Below are 20,976 nucleotides of genomic sequence, written 5' to 3' on the forward strand. Positions count from 1 at the left end.
TGTAGTGCTGCTGCCATCTGTTGGTGAGCCACATGAAGAATGTCACGTTTCAGCACACCAGCTCAAGCTGTAGTTTTTATTAATGCTCCATAAAAAAGCTTTCAAAAGGGGTAGATCTGGTTTCCAATAAACACGACTGTATACGGCCAAAAGTATGTGGACATTAGAGCTTTACCCAAACTCATGCCTGATTGTTAAGCATGTCATTCAAATGTTATGTCTTTGTGCACCTGGATTTGTGCTAAGGGCGTTGTCATGTTGAAACAGAAAAGGGTCAGTTGCCATAAATTTGGAAGCCCAATATTTTCTAAAATATCACTGTACGCTGAAACATTAAAGGGACAATTCACCCTATGATAAAAAAAAATTCTTCTTACCTGTAGTGCTGTTCATCCATCTTGATTGCTTTGACATGTTTATTGTCCCACGGTATCACTGCACAGAAGGAAGTGTGCATCTACTCATGGAGGAGAGGCTAGCTAAATGAACTAATTGAGGGAGCTAACATTAGCCGAAGAGGATGTCATTAATGTTCACATCCCGCGCTGACAGTACAAGCCTCTCGTCCATGATTAGATGCACGTTTCCTTCTGCGTGGTGATACTGTTGGCAGGTGTAATATGGTACAAAGTTAAAAGCTCCTTCATGAAACTGCTCACAAAAGGTCTTGATTAACCGGGACATGATTTCTGTATTTTTGTTTTGGGGTGAACTGTCCCTTTAAGACTTACAGAATTGGAACTAAGAGGTCTTGCTCAAATTATAGTGTCCACATATATAGTGTATGTTGCAAGTATATTCATATTATTAGTTAGTTAGTGAGCTGACAACACAGACAGAAAAGCACCCAGATGAAATCATGTCGTACCTGTGAAACATCTCAGGAGTTTATTTGACTGTAAAAAAAAAAAAAAAGAGCATAGTGTTTGGCATGACAAGAAAAAACCCCACGGTTTTGTGTCTGAAGCTGTTTTTGTCTCAGACGCTGCCTCACCTTGTCATCTGATTAGAGTCATCCTGATGATCCTCTGCATGAAAAGGAGATGAGCTTCTCCTCTTTTAACCTAATCTACTCAGGCACCTTGTAGCTGCACCCCTCCTCTCTGATCTGTGCCTTCTCTCCAACCCCTTGTGTTTTCTAATGGCACATTCCTGCACAACAAGCAGTAGAAAAAGGGGCTCACGTGGGCGTAGAATGGCACTGCATTCAATGAGTCAAATGGGATGACACTTAAGAGTTTTGGTAGTGGCATGTGAAGGTAATGGTTGCAGCAGTACAGAACATTAACAAAACAGAAACCACCAGAGTAGATCAGTGCAAGCTTATTCTCATTCTGCAGCCACAAAGCAAACATTTGGACTCCGTGCCAAGTTTCTCTGTTCATCGTCTCCAGTCGTTTCCTTCACAGGAGACTAAAACCAAAACCACATTTAAACATTACATTTCAAACATCCAACAAAGGCTGGTGCTAATACACATGTATTTTTCTAAATGTATATTGCATGAAAAGACCAAAATCATCAATGAATTTATCCTAAGAATTGTCTGTGTAGCAAAATCATGATATCTCTTCTTCCTTTGTGCCATTGAGTCGCTTCATTGTTGTTCAAAAATAATTAAAATATGTCAATGAGCCAGAACAAGGACACGGTTATAGAGCCTGGAGTGAGCCACTGGAATTATTAAAACTGTTACCTTGTTTGATTAAAATTCATTAACATACAATATGTCATTTCTCTCTCTCTATTGCAAAAAACAATTTTGTGGAAGGAGCCGCTGCTCAGCCGCTAAGAGCTAGCTGGAGTCTCGGGGGCTGAAATGTACCATTACCATAAATAAACCTGTGGATTTGTTTGGGTTTCAACAGTGTTAGAAACATTTGGGCTAATGTAATAAAGTAAGCAACACATCATTTTTAGACATTTTAATGCAGAATTCCTACATATTATATCTTGAATTATGGAAACTAAAACTAAAAGTAAAAAAAGTTCAAATGTGGTCATTTTTAATATTTTCATGGAATGAAACTGCAAAATAATTTAGAAAATCTTAAAAATGAAGTTTTTGTAATTGTATTTATTGCTATGTCTGCCTGGTCCATCTAACAATACACTTGCTTCCTGCTTTAACATTTACAGTATCCATGTCAGGATCAACACATTGCAGCTGGCCAATCAGAGCTTCAAGTGTTGCTCTGTGGGTTTTAATTTTAAATATTTAAATATCTAGTAATGTTTAATTATCTCTTCACTAATTTATTTAGTGGCAGTGGCACAGTCAAGCCTCCATACACTGTAGTTAATTTTGAGTCAATTCCACGTTTAACATCCTTGTGCAGTAAAAACTCACTAGACTAGCGCAACAAATGTGTGTTAAATACACAAATAGTCCCAGTAAATGCTCCGTTTGTACTGTTTGAAGGTATATGTCTACACAAGGGACGGACACGCCTGGAGCTTAAAGTGCAGTGTGTGTATTCCATCAAAAAGGGACTAATACATTGTTGATGTTGGTCTTTTTTATAAGATTTGTTGGCAACAACAAAATCCTTTAAGCATTCCATCTCAAATGTGCTAAATGCTTCAATATTCTCAGGTAGAAACTTGACACTGTCCAGACATTCACTGATACCTGTGCTCTGTGACTCTGAACACAAACAGAACCAGCTGTAATGTTTGTTAATAACATCACTGAAAAATAAATCACTAAAATCAATGAAACTGCCAGGTTAAAGATAGTTTGTGTGATGACATGCTTAGAAATGCTTTAATACTGAAGAAAACTGCTCTGTCAAGAAAAAAAAAACAGCAGATAAAAGGGCACATTTCAACATGGGCTCGTCTGTCCCCGTCCACAGGATGAGAATCGTCACCATCGTCAGTGTAGAGTTCATATTAAAGGCCTCATCGGAGATCATTGGACATTCATTGGGTCGTACCATCTGATTGAGCAAGCAAGAGGGGGGTGTGGAGTGATGCAGGAAGGGGTGGACGGCTGAAAGCACTGGAGTGCAAAAAGACTGATCCGTTCCTATACTCTAGTCTGTCATTCAAAGAGCGTACTCACTAGGTTTTAACACTTTCGCCTCAAAGTAAGATCCAAACACACTAGCAAAGGGAAATCTTCGGAAAAAAACATCTAATCAGCAAACAGTTGACTTCCTGCAGATTGAGGAGGATGCTCAATTCGGTGAAAAGAGCAAGAAAAGACGGGCATTCAGTGGCATCGGTCTGATGGGGCTCAGCAAAGACCTGGCAACACCAGTTAGAGTGATACAGTATGTACATCTGAATACACATTGGTGTTTATAGATAGCTCTCTAATATATTAATGTACAAAATATAGAATCTTAAAATATTTGATAGGGTTTGGTGTTCTGAAGTCAAAATACAAAATGTCGAAGATTAGAAAAAGCTCTTCATTGACATCCTCTTTGTGTTTCGTGTGTGTGTGTCTTTATATGCTGACGATACTGTAGTGTGAGCTTGTGAATTTAATCGTCTGATGAGAAGCTTTCTGTAAACACTGTGGAGCGTTTTTTCTGTCTGTTCATACAAAAATCTGTCCTACCGTTTTTCAGAGGGACCTTTTTACCTTCACAAATAAGACACAACTTACTGCGACTCCTCCAGCGATCTGTTAATTACTGATGTGATCAGATATTGATACATGGACGGATAGTGCTGCAGTGCTGGCTGAGTTGTACCTCTATCACGACATAATGGGCAAAATGTGTTACATACAGTACATAAAATCATATACATACACATAAAACTGTCTGTGTTTTACATGTACATATATACTTCAGCAGGAGAAAGGCAGAGAGAAAGACAGGAAGTGATGTAGTTCTTGTCCTCCTGCAGGTTTGTCTGAATCATAAAATCTGGCGGATTGAAGCAAATAAAATTTCTCCAAGAACATTTTTGCCTTGGGACCTAGACTTACGCAGCTGGCAACATCTGTCTTTATGCTCTGATTGGACATCTTTGGTCTCAATTGCAGAATCAGGCAAGGTAGGCCTCTCCCACGCATAGTCTTATCCGCTGCCTGAGCTTTAGAAGATTCTCATCCTTTCCCATTGTGGGCAATAGGAGATGCTTCTGTCAGTCTTAGTCCGCCGGATGGTATCAGAGGTCCATGAGCCTGCTCGTTATGTCAGAGTCAGTGTTAAGGCGCCTGCCCCAGTGTGTCTATTTGTCACTTAGTTGGGGTTAACTGCTCGATGGTCCACTTGTGAGGAAATAGGTCATCATCTCTCCTTTGCCCTTGACTGTGACCACACCTCTGTACTCTAGTGTGTAGTTATAGGAGCTCAGGACCTGGTGCAGGTCTGCGGTCACCTGAGGACAGAGGGGGGAAAGGACAGTAATTGCAAAGGTTTACGATCTTATCATATCATCTTTAAGCACCTATTGGCTCCCAGTCAGCAGTGATGGTTATGTCTGAAGGTGTCTTGATGTCTGGGTTAAAACCACTCTGAACGTGTTGAAAGGTGCAATATGTAAGAATTAGTTTTGTGTAGAATTCACGCTCAAAACAAATATGGAGCTGCATATCACCAGTATTACCCCTATCTGCCGCCAACTAGCTACCCAACTACTGTTAGCTAGTTTGCTTAGTTAGCCATGCAGCCAGCTGTCCAGACTTGGAGCTTGGATTAGTGGGGTGTGTTTGTGTTTATACCGCTAGCACAGGAGCTTTGAACCAAGCCCCAGGGAACAGCGCCAGGCTTTGAAGCCAATTCTTGTAGTGGCTGAACATTGTGAAGCATCTATAAAACAATTTTGTTGAGCTTCACAACCCGCCCGCAAAATGACTCGTTTCACAATCAGAAATGTAGCTTTTCGGTATGATAACGTTTGGAAAGTCTAGTAAAGCTGCACGATCAAATCATTTTATCCCTATTCAAGTAAGTCAGCAGGGCGCTAGACCGGTAGTTAGCCGGCTCGACCATCAGAAGTTGTTAGTGCACGTGCTCTATGGGCCACACAACACGGAAGATCTGGGTATTATCTGGGTATTTTTAAGCCTAGGAAGTCAAGCTTTTTTTGGCTTAAAAGCGCCACTGAGCAGCTTTCATAGGAATGAAAGCGGGTGTATCCGGATTTTCAATGCTATATCCACGCTTTGAACCGGTACAGGCCGCGGTTAGCTGGTTTGAAAATTACCTATTTTATCTATTTGTAACTGACCAAAGAATTTAGTTGTCCATTTTGTTTGTGTTCTCCTGTAACACTTGAAGCTTCAACTGGTCAGAAGTAAGATTTTAGTTTATTATATACCCATTTTATGTATTTGAAATGCAGTTGTATAATGTTCTACAGTACATTTGTCATGTTCAACTTCTGACAGAAAATAAACAATATTTAAACCAAAATTAACCTTATGGTATCTTTACATCTCACTAAGGAGTAAAAAGGAACCTTTAAGCTTGACAGAAATAGTGATTTGATTTATATTATGATATATATCGACATCGACTGATGTGGAAAACTTGATCGTGATAAGATTTTTTCCATATCGCCCAGCCCTAGGAAGCAGTGGTTCATATTTGCTCTGACGTAAATGGTTTTTCAGAAGGTGCAGTGGAGGCGGGTGAGATGAAATTAAAGGGTTCCATCTGTGTTCAAGTAGCTTTGAGTTATTAAGCTTTAATGATTACACATCTGATAGAGCGAAACCAATATGGCCATTTTTAATTAACATTTTTCATTAACTTGGATCGACTTTTTCTAAATCCAGCCATCAGCCATGTCTGAACGGCAGTTTTGTAAAGCTCATGCACATTTGATGAATCTCTCGTTTTTGACAAAAATACCTTGGAGCTCATCGTGGAAGGGCAAAACAAAACTAACAGCAGCCCTGAGCTCCGCAAATACTCAACTCTGAACCTTCATTTCCCCCTAAACTCAGTGAATATTCTGACTGACTGAGATTGTTCTAATTGTTTTTAATGTTTTTAGACTTGTTTCAGACAAGAAAGGATGAGTCTAAGTCATACTGAGAGAAAGAATATTACCAATGGGTAGATTTTTTTGTTGTCACTAAGCTGATGTAACCCTAACCCAGGGATCAGAACCAACAGTATGATTTATGATAATTAATTAATTAATAAACGTTATAAAACCTTGTGTATCTGATGATTACCAAATTACTTATAGTGACAATCTTGCTGTGTATGTTATCAAGAGAACACAATTGTTGAGATAATGTGCATAATTATATTAGTATAATTATTCATAATAATGAGTTATTTTACAGTTATTTTTTCTTTATAGTAAAAAAGTATACTAAGAGAATATATTGGCAGTGCAGTGTCACACTTCACTTCACCTGGATCCTCTCCGGTACACCTGTGCTGTCCATACGACTCGCCACGTTCACTGTGTTCCCCCAGATGTCGTACTGAGGCTTCCTGGCCCCGATCACCCCGGCAACCACAGGGCCAATGTTAAGACCTACGACAGGAGACAAATAGCAATTGCAGAACGCTTAATTGCTACTAAACCAGCTGGAAATTGACTAGGTCGGAAAAAAGACCTGATGAGTTCCAGTCAATAACAATCTCACTCCGTCTGCATCCCTCTGACATGTACAACATCACCTCTCGTTCCTTTCTGCAGCTCACCTATTTTCATCTTGAAGTTGTTAAAGGAGTGCTCGTTGATGTATTTCATTTGGTCCATCAGCCTCATGGCGTAGTCTGCCAGGGCGCGGATGTGCGAGCGCCCGACCTTGTCATACGTGGAGTCGTTCAGGCCTGAGGCCGCCATGTAGGTGGAGCCAATGGTCTTGATCTTCTCCAGCTGACGGAACTGGTCCTCACTGATGATCTAATGTTGGCAGGAGAGGGAAGGTTTCATTTACAAAGTATATATATTTAGCAGGGTTCTTTGGATCCACTTCTAAGTTGTTGTTATGAAGTTATTCCTCAAGCTTCAAACAAATATCCTACTAACTTTTAACAAAGTTTATCTTCTGAATCTTGCATTAGGTGAGTAAAATCAGACAAAAACCAACCTACTGCTGATTTTACTAGGAATCAAAAGTCTAATAAAGCACCACTGACACATGCAGACACAACGTCCAGCTGGATTTGTTCACGCTCACCTCATCGAAGTCTGCGATCATCTCGTTGAGCAGTCGCAGACACTCCACCCCCTCATTGTTGCCCTCCAGCTCCACGTAGAACTCTGAGAAGTTGCTGATGGAGGCGAACATGACGGCCACGCACTCGCACGACTGGTAGTAGAGCTCATCGTTACGCCGCTCACGCTGCAGGAAGTGGGCGGCCACGTCTTTGGGCAGGATGTTGTGGAGCAGACGCCGGTTATAGGCCTGCAGCTCCTCCATCTCCTCCTTCTCCTCTGTGGCCTGTGGGGGGTTCAGTACAGACTTAACACAGGAGGTACTTAAAGAAAAAAGACAATTACATGGGGGGAACCCAGTATTGTTGAAGATCTGCAGTCAATATAGATGTTCTTGGTCCCCAGAGGAAGAATCCTAATGTCTCTCCTGACTGTTCATGCAGCACCACCAGCAAGTCAGTTATCCAGTGAAATATCTTGACATCTTCCAGATGGATTAAAAAAAAATATAGTCCAGATGTTTAAGGTTCCTTGTGGATATGATGATGAGATGTTGTCAATTAGGGTAGACAGTTACTACTGCTGACAGTTACTTCTGTTCCTGGTGACTCTGACACCATCCTCTGGACAGTTTCCACACTTACTTCACACACACTGCACAAGATCGAGAACAAACTTTGAACTTAAACTTTTACCCTCCTCACAATTACCATCAGTGACAGCAGTGAGCTGTGAAATAAAGAGCCCTCCAGCAGCTCAGAGGTTTTTTTAGATAAATAACTTGTTTATCCCCTCGACTGGATTACCAATCGCAGGCAGCACAACCTGCTCCAGTAACTCCATGAGATGTCAGAACCCTGGAGCATCCCTGAGGACACTGTCTGATTGTTGAATAAACACTTCACTTAAAATCATCTAAGTATCAAACACTCGCTCCCTGTAGGCCTGAAAGGTTATGCCAAAAAGTTTTCCGCTTGTTCATTCTCTGAGGAGAACAGCAGCAGCCCGTGTGGGTTTGTGACAATGGATTCCAACAGAGACACAAAGGCACAACCAAACGCAGACTTCTCAGACCACTGCTGCAGCACAATACACCTCTCTGCCTTCCATCCATATGATCCAAACACTCACAGTTTCTTCACAACACAGCAAGAGTCACTTCTTTTGGAACAGCAGCTGCCTTCCTCCTCAAAGCCACAAATAATAGCTTATAATATCTATCAGAGAACATACACACAAGCTCTTCAGAATTTGTAACTGTGAATCCTTGCTGAGCCACAGTACAAGCACACAGCTTCACTTTTTCAGTGGAACAATAATCCTTGCTGCCCGTGCATCCTGATCCATCCTCTCACTCACATTCTTTTCTTTTTCTTGCTTGTTAGCAGCAAATCAGAGCACAAACAACCTGGACTGTGTGGACCTCATCATTAACATGTGTGACATGTACATGTTTGATCCTGTAATCTGTGAGCCCGTCACTGATCAGTCAGTCATTGTCATGCATGTTTGCTGCAGTTGTACACCTTGTATTGCTTTTACACATTCTGATGTTATACTGTTTTTGTTGCTATCTATATTCTCTTATATTTATCTCTTTCGCACAAATTCTTGGCTTGGTGCCTTTGTACTTAATTTCTATGACATTCTATGTTTATATTTATGTGTGTTAAACACATATATAGATTCATATGCACCTTATTCCTGCTGTTCTTTACCATTTATTCCTTTTTTTGCTTTATACTTTATTCCTTACTTTACTGCTATTACACTCTGTTTGTATTTCTTTATACATTATATTTGCTAATTTACCATTTATATTGTGGAGCCTCTCAGCCAAAGAATATCACAAAGTATACCTGTGCAACCCGAGTGACTATAAACATCTTGAATCTTGAATTTAGTGTGCAAATCACGACTACAAGAAAGAAAGTTGTGTAGTGCACAGCAATCTGACGACTTTCAAGGTTGTGTTTTGTGGCTAAGGCATAGAGGAGTCTCCACTCTTTAAATCAACACCACACACACACACACATTTGTTTCAGTCACTTAAGGGGACAGTGCATTAGGTAATTTTCTTCCCTGGAGACCTACCTTAACCCTAAACCAAGTCGTAACCATCAAATTAAATGATTTACATTGTGGGGACCTGCTTTTTGTCCCTACAATTAAGTAATGCTCTCTCTCACACACACACAAACACACACACACACACAGACACACACCAACCACACTGACCTGCAGCTTCCAGAGGAAGTCGAGCCTGGCTGTTGATTCCACCTGCTGGGCGTGAAGGTAGAGTGCGAGAACGAAGACGGTGATGACCACCGGGGTCATGATCTTCAGAGGAACCTTGGAGTCAACTTCACAGCTGGAGGTCAGCAAACACACACACACAAACACAAACATTAGGTTTTCAGATGGATGAGCACTAAACTGCCAACTCATCAAACACAGAGGTGTAACATAAAGTTATACTCTGTGGGTGTGGAGATGGACTTCAAACACTGTGACAAAAAAAACTAAACAAGCTGCCCTCTAAATGGCTTGGCTCATTAGCGTTAGCATCTGTTGCCAGCAGGTCATTACAGTTACATTTGTGTCAGCACAGTGATAATGATGCCGTTAGCTTAATCGGATGATGGAGGTGATGCTTTGGTTCTCTGTGGTAACAGAAGTTGCCATCAGTCTCACCTTGTTCCATTCATGTGCTCGCTGTGTGGGGGGGAAGAGAGAAGAGCCAATCAGAGGTCAGAACATCTGCACACGGTCAAAGATTTCAACAACACACACACACGACAGTGACGAAGTAACTCACAAAACGTTGATGGCGTTGGCCATCACCAGCAGGTCCTGGTTGTCGAAGAGGCTCACTTTGGGCACCTCCAGGATGAGGAGGTAGATGAGCTCGATGAAGAGCATGAGGAAGAGTTTACCGATGCTGCTGATCTGCAGGAAGACGGAGCAGGCCAGCAGGCTCAGCAGCACGCAGGACGAGAAGTACTGAGGGAGAGGACGTTAGGAAAGGTACATTTGTTTTAATGTGTGATAGTCAAAGCGTTTGCTCTGTAACACACATTTCTGACTGAATGAGTCACATCTGGATGCTTTATAAAACACCCGATAAACCCACAATTTTGACCACTTAACTGTTAATTTAGGCATCACTGTGCAAACCGAATGTTAACATTTATACCTGCAATTACCCTCACTTAGCACTCATTTGTTCTGCTGCTATTCAAATTATTTCACTTGTCAGAAGAATCACATTAAAATCTTAGAAAAACATAAATTCACAAGTGCTTCACCACTACTAGAGCTGTTTATGCCTGACATTTAGACAAAAAAAAACCCCTTTGCCTCAGAATTAGACAGCTTGACTGTCAGAATATGCAGCAAATTGAGGCATGATGAAGTGCAAGCTGATTTAATGAACCACTGGACACAGCAGAAAGACACATCTATGATTAGATGACGCAAATGTACGTTAGCGTTCTTGTTCAGTCCTGCTGGCATTTTGTGCTTCTGTGCCAGACCTGCAGCAGCACTTAAGTCTCTTTAGTAAATGAGGCTAAACATTTGAAACAGATTTATTTGATCAACATAGCTAACATTAATTAGCTTTATTGCTTTGGACAATTTGGCTTCTCATCTTAGCTGAACTTTGAAAAAGCCTGATTTTCTGCAGTCGATCTGTTTTGGCCCATTTCCCGTACTTGCATATGTTCATGGCACCTTTAAATGTGCTTATTGTAATAAACCATAGAATGAACTAGGGCTGTGTGATCTGATGATTTTAGATCATGATTGTTCTTGAAGCGTCCGCAATCTATGTATTCATCTGATCCCAGTATTTAATGTCCTTTTACTTCTGTTTGCAAACTTCACAGAACCTCATTGACCATCAGATCCATCAAACCAGCCAAGTGATGCAGCCAACTAGATAGTTAAGCTGATAAGCTGACAAATTGGTTCATGTGGCTCTTCCTTTGATGACACTGTAAATAATCAATGTCAGTTACAGCCAGCAACAATGTAAAACATGGTTATTTCAAAGGCGATTCGTCGATCATGACTGCATTTACTTTTGCTTCAAAACAAGCCCTCAAAAGTACTTTTGATCAGAAATCAACTTGTCAGTACAGGACTGTCAACACAAAACTGGTTTGAAAATGATCTATCAGGCAGATCTCAGTGTGAGCAGACAGAAGGTATCGCTTCAAACCCCAGAGTGTATCCAAGGGCGTTCCCCAAGGATCGGTCCTGGGACCTCTAGTGTTCATTATATATATCAATTGTCTCAATCAAAATGTTTCCAATGCAAATTTCTGCTTTTATGCCAATGACACTGTAATAAACTGCTACACGTCCACACCAAACCAGGCACATTAGATACCATGTAGCACTAACTGCATTTAAAGTGATTCTAAATGAAGTGGAAGAATAAACTTCTGGCTGTAGATGTTTTGTATGCTGATTAATGTCCTGATATTTTATGACTCAGCCGCTATCTGACCAAATTTAATTGTTTGTTTTATGTCTGCAACCATGTAACTGTGCTGCTGCCACACACACACACACACACACACACACACACACACACACACACACACACACACACACACACACACACACACACACACACACACACACACACACACACACACAGGACAAGGCACCCTGCAGGGACGTGTACCTCAGGGAAGCTGCAGATGAGGGCGTCATCTTCTCCACAGGGGTTGTCCTGTGTGTCCAGGCTGTAGTTGAGTTGGCAGACGTGGCAGATGGTCACACTGTCCATACTGATGTTGAGCTCCATCTTGATGCAGCTCCGCAGATCATGGTTACTGCAGGTAAACTGAACGAGGTCAAAGGTCAGTAAGGACACGTCAGAGTAGAACCAGGCCAATCAGAACGGAAACAAAATGCTCAGTGCTTTGAAAACTGTCACATGAGTAGAAAAGTATTAGTATTTGGGGAAATGACATGAAGTGAGAACTTACAATATTGATGAAAGCAGAAAGAAAGACGATGATGATGGTGAAGACGCCCACCAGGGTGCTGTTCAGTCTGGACTGGACTATCCTTTTAGAGATAGTCTGCAGGGGGACCGGGAAGAGCTGCAAGCACGTGGAAAACAGACAGAGCAAAGGAGTGAGTGATGGGTAGAGTACGAGAAAAGCAGGAGAAGGATTTATTTGATCTACTTTGCTGATTCTTACCTGCAGCCATGAGATAAATACATACATACTAAATTCGTAATGCAGATCTGCAGGTCAGTTTCTGAGTTATGAACGGTCACCTTCTGACTCCAAAAATACCCTCTGTTTGTTCAGTCAATGTACAAGCGGAAAAGATTGTTTTTTCAGAAATAGATCCATGACTCATGAGTGAAAACCATCAAAAGCAGCTCCACAAATCTTTTCTGTCCCTCCTGACCTGTCAGCAGGCGCTGAGAGCAGGAAATGGATAGAAAAAAAGCCCCCTTTGAGAGACGAGCTCTGCCTTTGGCATCATTACCCTTCCCCTTCCTGTCTTAAAGTGTGCTCGGTTACGCACATACAACAAAGACAGAAAAAAACTGTAAAATCCTCTTACATGTTCACAGCCGTTAAAGGGTTAAAGACCTGAGGATGATAAGATAACAGTCTGATAGAGCGAGAAACAGTGAAAAATCAAGGCACAGTCTCACCTGCACGAAAATCGGAAACTCATACTCACTGAAGTGAATCACAGACAGAACATACATGTATATGTTCAGAGCCTTGTGTTAATGTGACCGCACTGTTAAAGCCAAAACGGCTGTGAACTGAATAGCTGTGTACCAAACTGTGCCAAGACTTGTTTGTTCATTAACACCTCTAATACCAAAAGCATATTTTCAATCCAGACCTGCAGTGGACAGATCGTCTGTTAGGCAGAGACCAACCAACCGACAGAAACATGACAGACTGAGAAACACAAATCTCACACCCAAAGTCGGCTCTGTCCTTTTAGGAGATAGGCTTATCTGATGGGTATTTTTAAATCACAATCTCTTTAAAGTCTCTAAATTGTAGCTTCAAATGGTGACATCTGCACTTTGTATTAAGGAATCGAGTTTAAAAACTCTTGCTAAGAACTTGCGCTATGAGGTCAAGAGCAGATTAGGTTTAAATTTCTCGATCACTGACATTATCTGGAAAGTACAGCATCAGACCGCAGCCTGATAAAAGATTTAACTCGCATCTGTCTCTGTAATGTCTGATACTGAAGCTCCGTAAAAAGAAAGAAGAATCAGTCCTGCTCTGTTCTTCATGACATCTGAGACAAATATTCTACAATACTGCAACCTTGTAAAAGATTTTAAAAAATCACCCTTATCTCTCATCACTCAAGGAAAGACGAAGGTATTTGATCTTATTTGCCAATTTCATCCATCACATCAGAGAAGACTCACCCCGAAACAGCAGTACACAGTTGAGATGAACATGACAGCCATCAGGATAATGAGACAGGTGACGAAGAAGCCCATCATCAGATTGGAGCTGCAGACGACACAGTCAGGATGTCATTATATACACCAGGTTTATTTCTGGCTGCATTTAATGGCTTTTCAAATACAGCTGCCTCTCTTTACTTTGTCTTTAACCTTGTGTCGATGGAATATGGAAGTAGGTATTGTGTGTGTGTGAGTGTGGGCATGACAGAGAATGATAACAACAAGAGGAGACCAGAGCAAACAGAGGAGAAAAAGTGTGATTACACTGAGAATGATTCAATAAACAGATTAAACAGTGAGTGGGAGGTGCAGGAGGTGAAGAGACGGAGAAGGACGGACTCCGTGAGGTAAAGACGGGAATTAAAGACGAGAGGGGAGTGGTGTGATGAAAGGATCGAGGAGAAAGGTTAATAAAGAGGGAGGCTAAAGAGGATCAATACTGAGAGATGGGCTGGGAGAATAGTGTGAGCGCAGGAGAGATAAAAAAGGAGAGCGAGGGTTTTCGCCCGGAGACAAAAATCTGCCGGAGCTTTTTGAATCTGGCTGCCGCTCGTCTGCAATTACACCGATTCTGATTTGATATTCTCTTTAAAACTGTATTCAGCTCTTTGCGGTATGAAAATGACTTCTTTATTTTTTTTTCTGGTTGTAGGGCTGAAGATGGGAGAATGTGCGATAGATAGATAGATGGATGCTGTGAGGACTGAAGCAATGTGCAGGATTTGTGAGGCTCCAAAGATTAAAGGCACACGCTGATGGTTTGGAAAGATGGGCCACAGCTGGCATGTTAAAGAGGCTGCCGTTCATTATTAATGTTAGCCTCACATCAGTCGAAGCACTTTCAAAGAAGACATTGTTTATAAAGGACTAACTATGTATTTAATCAAAAAATGATGAATGGTTAATTAAGGCGCTTAATTAAAGATTAAAGTCAGACATGTGTATTTCTTCTTGTTCCTCCAGTCGAATGTCAGAGCCCTACAGTGTGATGATGGAGGTGCAGAGTCTGACACTTAATTTTCTCTGAGCTCATTGAAAAGCAAATTTTTAGAGGCGGGCCTAACACCATGATTTGTGACAACGCAAATAGCGTACAGCTTATAGCCAAAGTGTGATGTGGAAACTTGAAGCCTGCAGTGCACAAACACTGAGAATGGACTTCACTGGGAAGTAGGAGACATCTTGTGTCCAGCAGTTAAAATGTGAAGTGACAAAATATTTGCACAACTTTATACTGGCCCTCCAAACCATGTTTGTCTCAATGTCTCACTCTGAGTTTTACCTTCAAATAAAGTGGTCTGGAGAATCAGCCTGAACTGTCAGCTTGTTAACAGCCTGCCTGATTATCTGACTCACAGGAGCGAATTACATGGCTGCTCTACAATCAGCCAGCGGTGAGTAATAAGGAGCACTGAAGAGGATGGGATGACCATGAGGGGATAGTAATAATGTCGTCCAATTAAAATAAAAAGAGAACTGGACACAGTGCCACTGAGGTCAGTTATGAGCTACACCTATGTCCGTCCTTATAATTTTACAACTTTTGGGTGTTTTCTGACAGTCCCCTGCAGGTTTTAACTGATGGTTTCATATGTTTAAAGTTCATCATCTTGTGACCGTCTGACTAAACTGGCTCTATAGCAACACACAGTTGCACAGTCTATAAATACATTCACATTTCCAGTGTCTCCTTTCTTTGGCCTTTTAATGGCTTCATTTGAAGGAGAGGACAGGTGAAGAGTGACAGGAAGCAGGGAGAGAAAGAGAGGGATGACATGCTGCAGAGGGCCTCAGGCTGCTGCGGTGAGGACACAGTCTCTGTCCAGGGACGCACCCTCGACCAACTCAGCTCCCATCACTTCTGGTGTGTTCTGCGCCATTTCTGTACACCTGATCTGGCTACATGTGTCTTTTGGACACTTGTAATAATGTAGTAATGTAGTCATGTTACCAGATCTCAAACATGTCTATAGTGAGTATGATGTTTTTAAAACAGTGTTCAGTTCTGTTCTGTTTTTCTTCTGGTTATCCATTTTCTAAGTCTGATCTAAATTATTTGCTCTCTTGTGTTTATGATGTTTGATCTGGTGGTTTTGCCAGAATAATCTTTCTAAGTTCCTTTTTTTCCATCATTGAAAATATGTGGAATGTTAAAAAAGGTTAATTTTATTTTCTTATTTTATTTTTATTTCCTTCTTCTGTTTTTGTAATACTCATTTTAACCACAAGACGCTGAAGTGCACGACCACTCATGTCCTAAATAGGAAAAGCATCCATGTTCTTCCAGGTGAGCTTTGATCCCTCGGCGCACTCTCAAAACAAGATGCATCTATTATGTGTTAACAGGTTATGTAACATCACTGTCACGTCTTTGTTTTTGCTAATCTGCCATAAGTCTCATGGGTGGAATATTGTGTATTATCAGCAAGTCAGATCAAGGACTAACGACTAATTTTATGGCTTCATACGTAGTATTATTCAAATTCTGATATATGAGCATTTTCATGTTACATTACAGTGATGGTCATCATGGTCATAGAAAGATGATCCTTTAAACATATAACTTTTTTTCCCACCAGATCACAAGTCTTAACATAGGAGAGAAAATAATTTAGATCAGATTTAGAAAATGGAACAAAATTAAATTGTAGTTGTTAAAGTTGTCACTGTCTCCCCTCTGAGATAATACACATTACTGAGAGTAGTGGATGCTGGTGTTAGCATAAAGGGGACACATGGCTGATTTCAGCATCTATCTGTGTTAGGCCTGCTGTTGGCTAAATGACAGTGATGACAGAGTATCTGTGAGCAGCCAAAACACTGTCATCCCATTTTTAATTACAAAAATTTGAGTTGGAAATGGGAGCATATTTCAGCGAATCTACTCTCGGCTGTTTCAAAGTGTTGACTCACGCAGGCACAATGACAATCTGGATGAAGCAGATGAAGAGAAAGACGAGGGAGGCGCAGGCCACGTAAGCTCCGAACCTGGAGTCCACCTGTTTGGAGTACTGCAGGAGGGAACAGGAAGAGAAGGAAACAGTGTTAAACATCTGATTATACATTCATCTTCTGTTCTGTACCGCTGAACGCAAACTGAAACATGTGCAAACATCAATTTGCCAAAGAAAAAACAAAAACAAAACACAGCATGTGTCAAAAACCTTTTTTCTCCTTCTCTTCTTTATTCTTACTTCTTCCCCTAACAGTGGCCCTAATACTCTGTTCTATCAAGATTTGACTTGACTTGAGACTAGAAAGCAAAAACTTTAAAGTCTCAGGTTTTGAGCTGTTCCAGTTCCAGAACAATAAAAAAGTAAAGAGGACAAGACAATAGTTTGAATATTTGATTATTATGTCTTTGCACTGACAGGTCCAGATGCACACAGTAAAATAGTTGAGTTGGAGTGAAGCAGCTGTCCTGATAAATCCTGACATCCTGTCCGAACATATTTATTTTAAAAGATAAAAGTTTCATTCGGTTTCCTTTTAAGAGTTTATAATTACAGCTTTTACTTATTAAATGTGCCACAATATTTGTTACAGTGACATTACTGCGTTCATATTTAAAAAAACTGAAAGCAGCCTCTCAAATCATAAAATCAGAGTGTATAGACACATCTTACTGTCTGAATAATGCGTCCTTTAAATATCAGGAATCTGCGCCTTTGACTTCAGACCAGCTTTTTTTGGTCTATGGCGCAATCACTTTGTGCTACCTCAAGATAGCAATCCTCCATCACTGCGCCTGACCACACCTCACTGTAAGACCAACATGACCAGGGGCTCACAGGTGGGCACAGCTTAATTAGCTATTTACACAGCGTGGGCGCTGGGCGTGAAAATGACTGCGTCAGTCTGAAACTAGCAATGGAACTTGCGCTGCACTGTGCGCTGCTTTGTGCTGCTTTTTGCCAGGCGTAAGCTTGAATGATACTTGGATTTTGGGTTTAAAAGCATCACAGCTTTTGAGTAGGATTTTTCAGAAACTGATTAACAGAGAACTGTGACCAGGATACAGCATTTTCAAAAACATTTCATTTATCATGGCCTTGGGGAAATTCAAGGTTTTCACTCCGTTTGTTTTTACACTGAGGTCGACATTTTCCGAACTCACAAATCTCAGTGTTTTCTACAGGACACTGTGTAATGGTGTAACAAGTTATAAAGTTACCAAAATGATCGATAGCTTTGGCATGTCTACCATATTTTTTTAGTAGACCAGTTTATTAGGAACTCGCTGCAGATATGGATGCTACATTGTCAGAACATCCTCACCAGAAAAAATGACCACACAGGTCGACTGTGAAAGCAGCTTATTACGACCATATTGATTTTCATGTCAGGCAGCGACCTCTAGGCTGTATTAATTATTACAGCAGGAAAGGTAATTTATTTATGAAGATGTGTTCATAATGTTCCTGTCCAGTAGAAAAAACATGTATCTAAATATTTAGTTTTGTGAAATCATTGAAATGAAAAAGTTGAGACACGGTTGAGAAAATTCTCGTATGTCTAGGGTCCTACTCAATCATGATTAAAACAACACTGTCCAAGAACTTAACTTTTTAAAAAAAAAAGTCATCTCCATGGTCAACAGACGCTCCAGCGATTATCCAATCGTATTGCTGGCAAAATATGATGAGGTCTGTGACATTATTATTTTGATAAAACTTCCAGGTGGCACAAAGGAAAGTGTCGAGCGATACGTCATTTCTGTGGAGCAACAAAACGTGGAGTGCCCGACCATAAATCAGTGTTTAAAACAGCTCTGCAGACAGTTCAAAAGTCCCTTTGATCTGCTTTAAGTTTTCACTTCCTCACACTTTTACCATGACAGGAAGAAAGAGGTAGAAACTTGAAAAAGTGACAACTGTGACGACCCAAGTTATCCTTTCTTCTCAGCCTGCCCTTCACTGTCTGAAGCAGTTTGCTTCCTCTTTCCTTTAGTGTCCGTCTGCTCCTTTAAAACACAGTTCCTCCCTTTCTGTTATACTTTGCTTTGACTGACTTCCTCAAGGGACAGAAAAGAGCCAGCAGGAGAGAGCTTTTTGCGGGGGGAAGATTGCTTGTCACGGCCAATTACTTGCTGCAATATTAGCAGTGTGTGTCACAGTGTGTGTGTGTGTTTGTGTCTACGTCCTGACCTTTTTCTCCAGGTCAGGCTCTCTGAAGGTGAGCAGGAACTTCTTGACGTGCTCGGAGCGCAGGCGGTCGATGCTGCGCGCGTCGATGGCTCGGCCCAGGAACTCATCCACCTCGTCCTCTGGGTTTAGGTTTTCCTGCGTGTTTCTGAAAATGAAATGCCTGAATAACACAAGAAGAGACCGGGTGACATTTACATCTCAGGACACCTGAAAAGGCTCTGCAGCTAAACTTTGTCTGCTCAGTGTCTTGTCAGGAAACTCTCAGCACCTGCAACCTTTTCAAAAGCTAGAAAGTACTGCAAATCATCTGTAATCGCTGTGTGGCCACCTTAATAACCCACCCTGAGGTGCAGTAACAATTATCTAATTATTACGGCAAATGAAAAGGGGCAATTGACCTGAAACACCATCACTCCCTCAACTCCTAAAGGCTCTGATGAGCTGGGTTCGTTTTAGACTAATCACAGAATCTGCAAAGTGTCACTCTGACTGATTGAAGTTTGCCAGCTTCATTGACGAGCACTAAGCAGCTGATGGAGACGGCGTGCTGCTGTGATCACAGTGATTACGATAATGTGCGAGGCTGATTCTGTTTTATGTCCTCAAAACGTTCATGCTCCTGAAGGGGAGCCCCAGTGAGGACTGTGTGACGGCACATATGATGTAATGAGAGCTTGATTTATGTTTGATGGGTCATCGGAAGCCATTTTCCTTTGATGTAACTCTCAGGGTGTTTCAGCTCAAATGCCAGGATAACATCACGCTGCTGTGTCCCTGGTTGCAAGTTGTCTAAATGTAGGGAATCCGACAGTTGTTTATTTCTTCCTGATGGTGATTCTTCCTGACAATGTATTTGATAACATGTCAGCCAACGTTAGCGTTCAACCATTTCCAAGTTAACGTTGCCATTAAATCACATCCAGCGTGTTTCCCTTACAGATGCTGTGCCTTTGCTATCGTATCTATTACTTTCAAACAGTATGTTAGCTTGGAAGTGCTTTAATGCTAATATTAGTTGTTGGCAACATCTTGTTATACCATGAAATATGGGTCAGTGTCCCACCACATTTTCACAGTCCATCATCTGTACAGTTGAGTGTGATGTCAGAGGAAAATGGCCGCTGTGTGAATACAGTCTATTGCTAATTGTGACTTCACTCAGTTTCACTGTGCAGCACAATGTATGTGCAGTTTGACACTAGGGGGTTTCTCTGTGCTTGGCCAGTCAAGAGTGATGTGTGAATGTGAAGCCTCCAGTGAACACACACTGAGAGCTGGCTCCAGTGAAGAAGACATCTTGTGTCCAGCGGTTAAACTTTGATATGAAACCTGCAAAGTTTGATTTGGCCACCTGGCAGCAGTGGAAACAAGTTGTGAACTTTTAAGTTGGAAGGACAAACTTATTAGCAAACAGCTGCTCAATTACAGCACAGGGAGCAACATAATCATTGATTTTGAGTCAAGGTTTTGGCAACCTGCCTAATATAAGTCCAATATTTACCCCTTGAGGCAATTATCAGTGTCTTTAACCACTATACGCTCCACTATGTTCACCGACTAGTAGCTATCTGTGTCTGTCTGCTGTTTTCTGTCAAGCAAGTAGTAATCTATGAGTTTGTAGAGCTTTAAAACGGCACTATAAGAGTAGTAAGACTGAACCACAGCAGTTAAGTTTTGACTGGCCAGTTATACAATAAGCTGAAAGTCGCTCTGTATAGTCGAGGGAAGCTGCACATGTAGGTCATCATTCTCTGTCGGTTCATCAATACGGTTACATTACCTATTGTCGCATTGTCTATACATAATTTGATACATTGTTATTATGAAAATATGGATTACATTTGACCATATTTCAATATGCATAGATTTTTTATTTTTCATTTCAGGGAGAAGAGTTGATAGATGTTTATGGAACAACAGAATCAAAGTGTATTTGGTTTGGATGAGGGGAACAAAAATGACTCTGTGCTGCTGCTGCTGGTGAAGTTATAAGATTCTGTGGCAGATGGCGATTCATGCTGGTCTGACCTGCTTGGGGACACTGAGATGAAGTGCTGAAAGCAACAGAAGCCTCAATTTTTCATTAGACTGACCACATTTTTCTGCAAACAAAAAATAATAGCTGGGTAAATGTTATAATCAAAAGACAGTTTATGCATATATAGATAGCGGTTTGAACAGACAGGCTATAATATAAAGCAGCAAAAAGGGCAAGATTAATAGCACAAAATCAATAAGCATGATTTTTTTTTTTACCTA

At 41.1% G+C, this 20,976-nt stretch overlaps 1 protein-coding gene across 1 annotated transcript in view; it reads right to left on the minus strand.

The window, feature by feature from the left end:
- Positions 1 to 871: 871 nt before the first annotated feature.
- adcy5 (adenylate cyclase 5) overlaps positions 872 to 20,976 on the minus strand; it is a 97,948-nt gene continuing 77,843 nt past the window's right edge. Inside the window, exons 10-21 of the mRNA XM_084361146.1 lie at positions 18,718 to 18,877; positions 16,484 to 16,581; positions 13,529 to 13,616; positions 12,093 to 12,209; positions 11,786 to 11,947; positions 9,908 to 10,092; positions 9,784 to 9,804; positions 9,328 to 9,460; positions 7,112 to 7,375; positions 6,630 to 6,834; positions 6,335 to 6,459; positions 872 to 4,341 (exon numbers count right to left, since the gene is read on the minus strand). Of these exons, the coding sequence (XP_084217272.1) occupies positions 4,213 to 4,341; positions 6,335 to 6,459; positions 6,630 to 6,834; positions 7,112 to 7,375; positions 9,328 to 9,460; positions 9,784 to 9,804; positions 9,908 to 10,092; positions 11,786 to 11,947; positions 12,093 to 12,209; positions 13,529 to 13,616; positions 16,484 to 16,581; positions 18,718 to 18,877 (1,687 nt within the window). The 3' untranslated portion in view covers positions 872 to 4,212. The remainder of the gene's footprint in view (positions 4,342 to 6,334; positions 6,460 to 6,629; positions 6,835 to 7,111; positions 7,376 to 9,327; positions 9,461 to 9,783; positions 9,805 to 9,907; positions 10,093 to 11,785; positions 11,948 to 12,092; positions 12,210 to 13,528; positions 13,617 to 16,483; positions 16,582 to 18,717; positions 18,878 to 20,976) is intronic.

This window comes from Pagrus pagrus (assembly GCF_965226575.1).
Source record: "Pagrus pagrus genome assembly, chromosome: 9".
Taxonomy (NCBI): Eukaryota; Metazoa; Chordata; class Actinopteri; order Spariformes; family Sparidae; genus Pagrus; species Pagrus pagrus.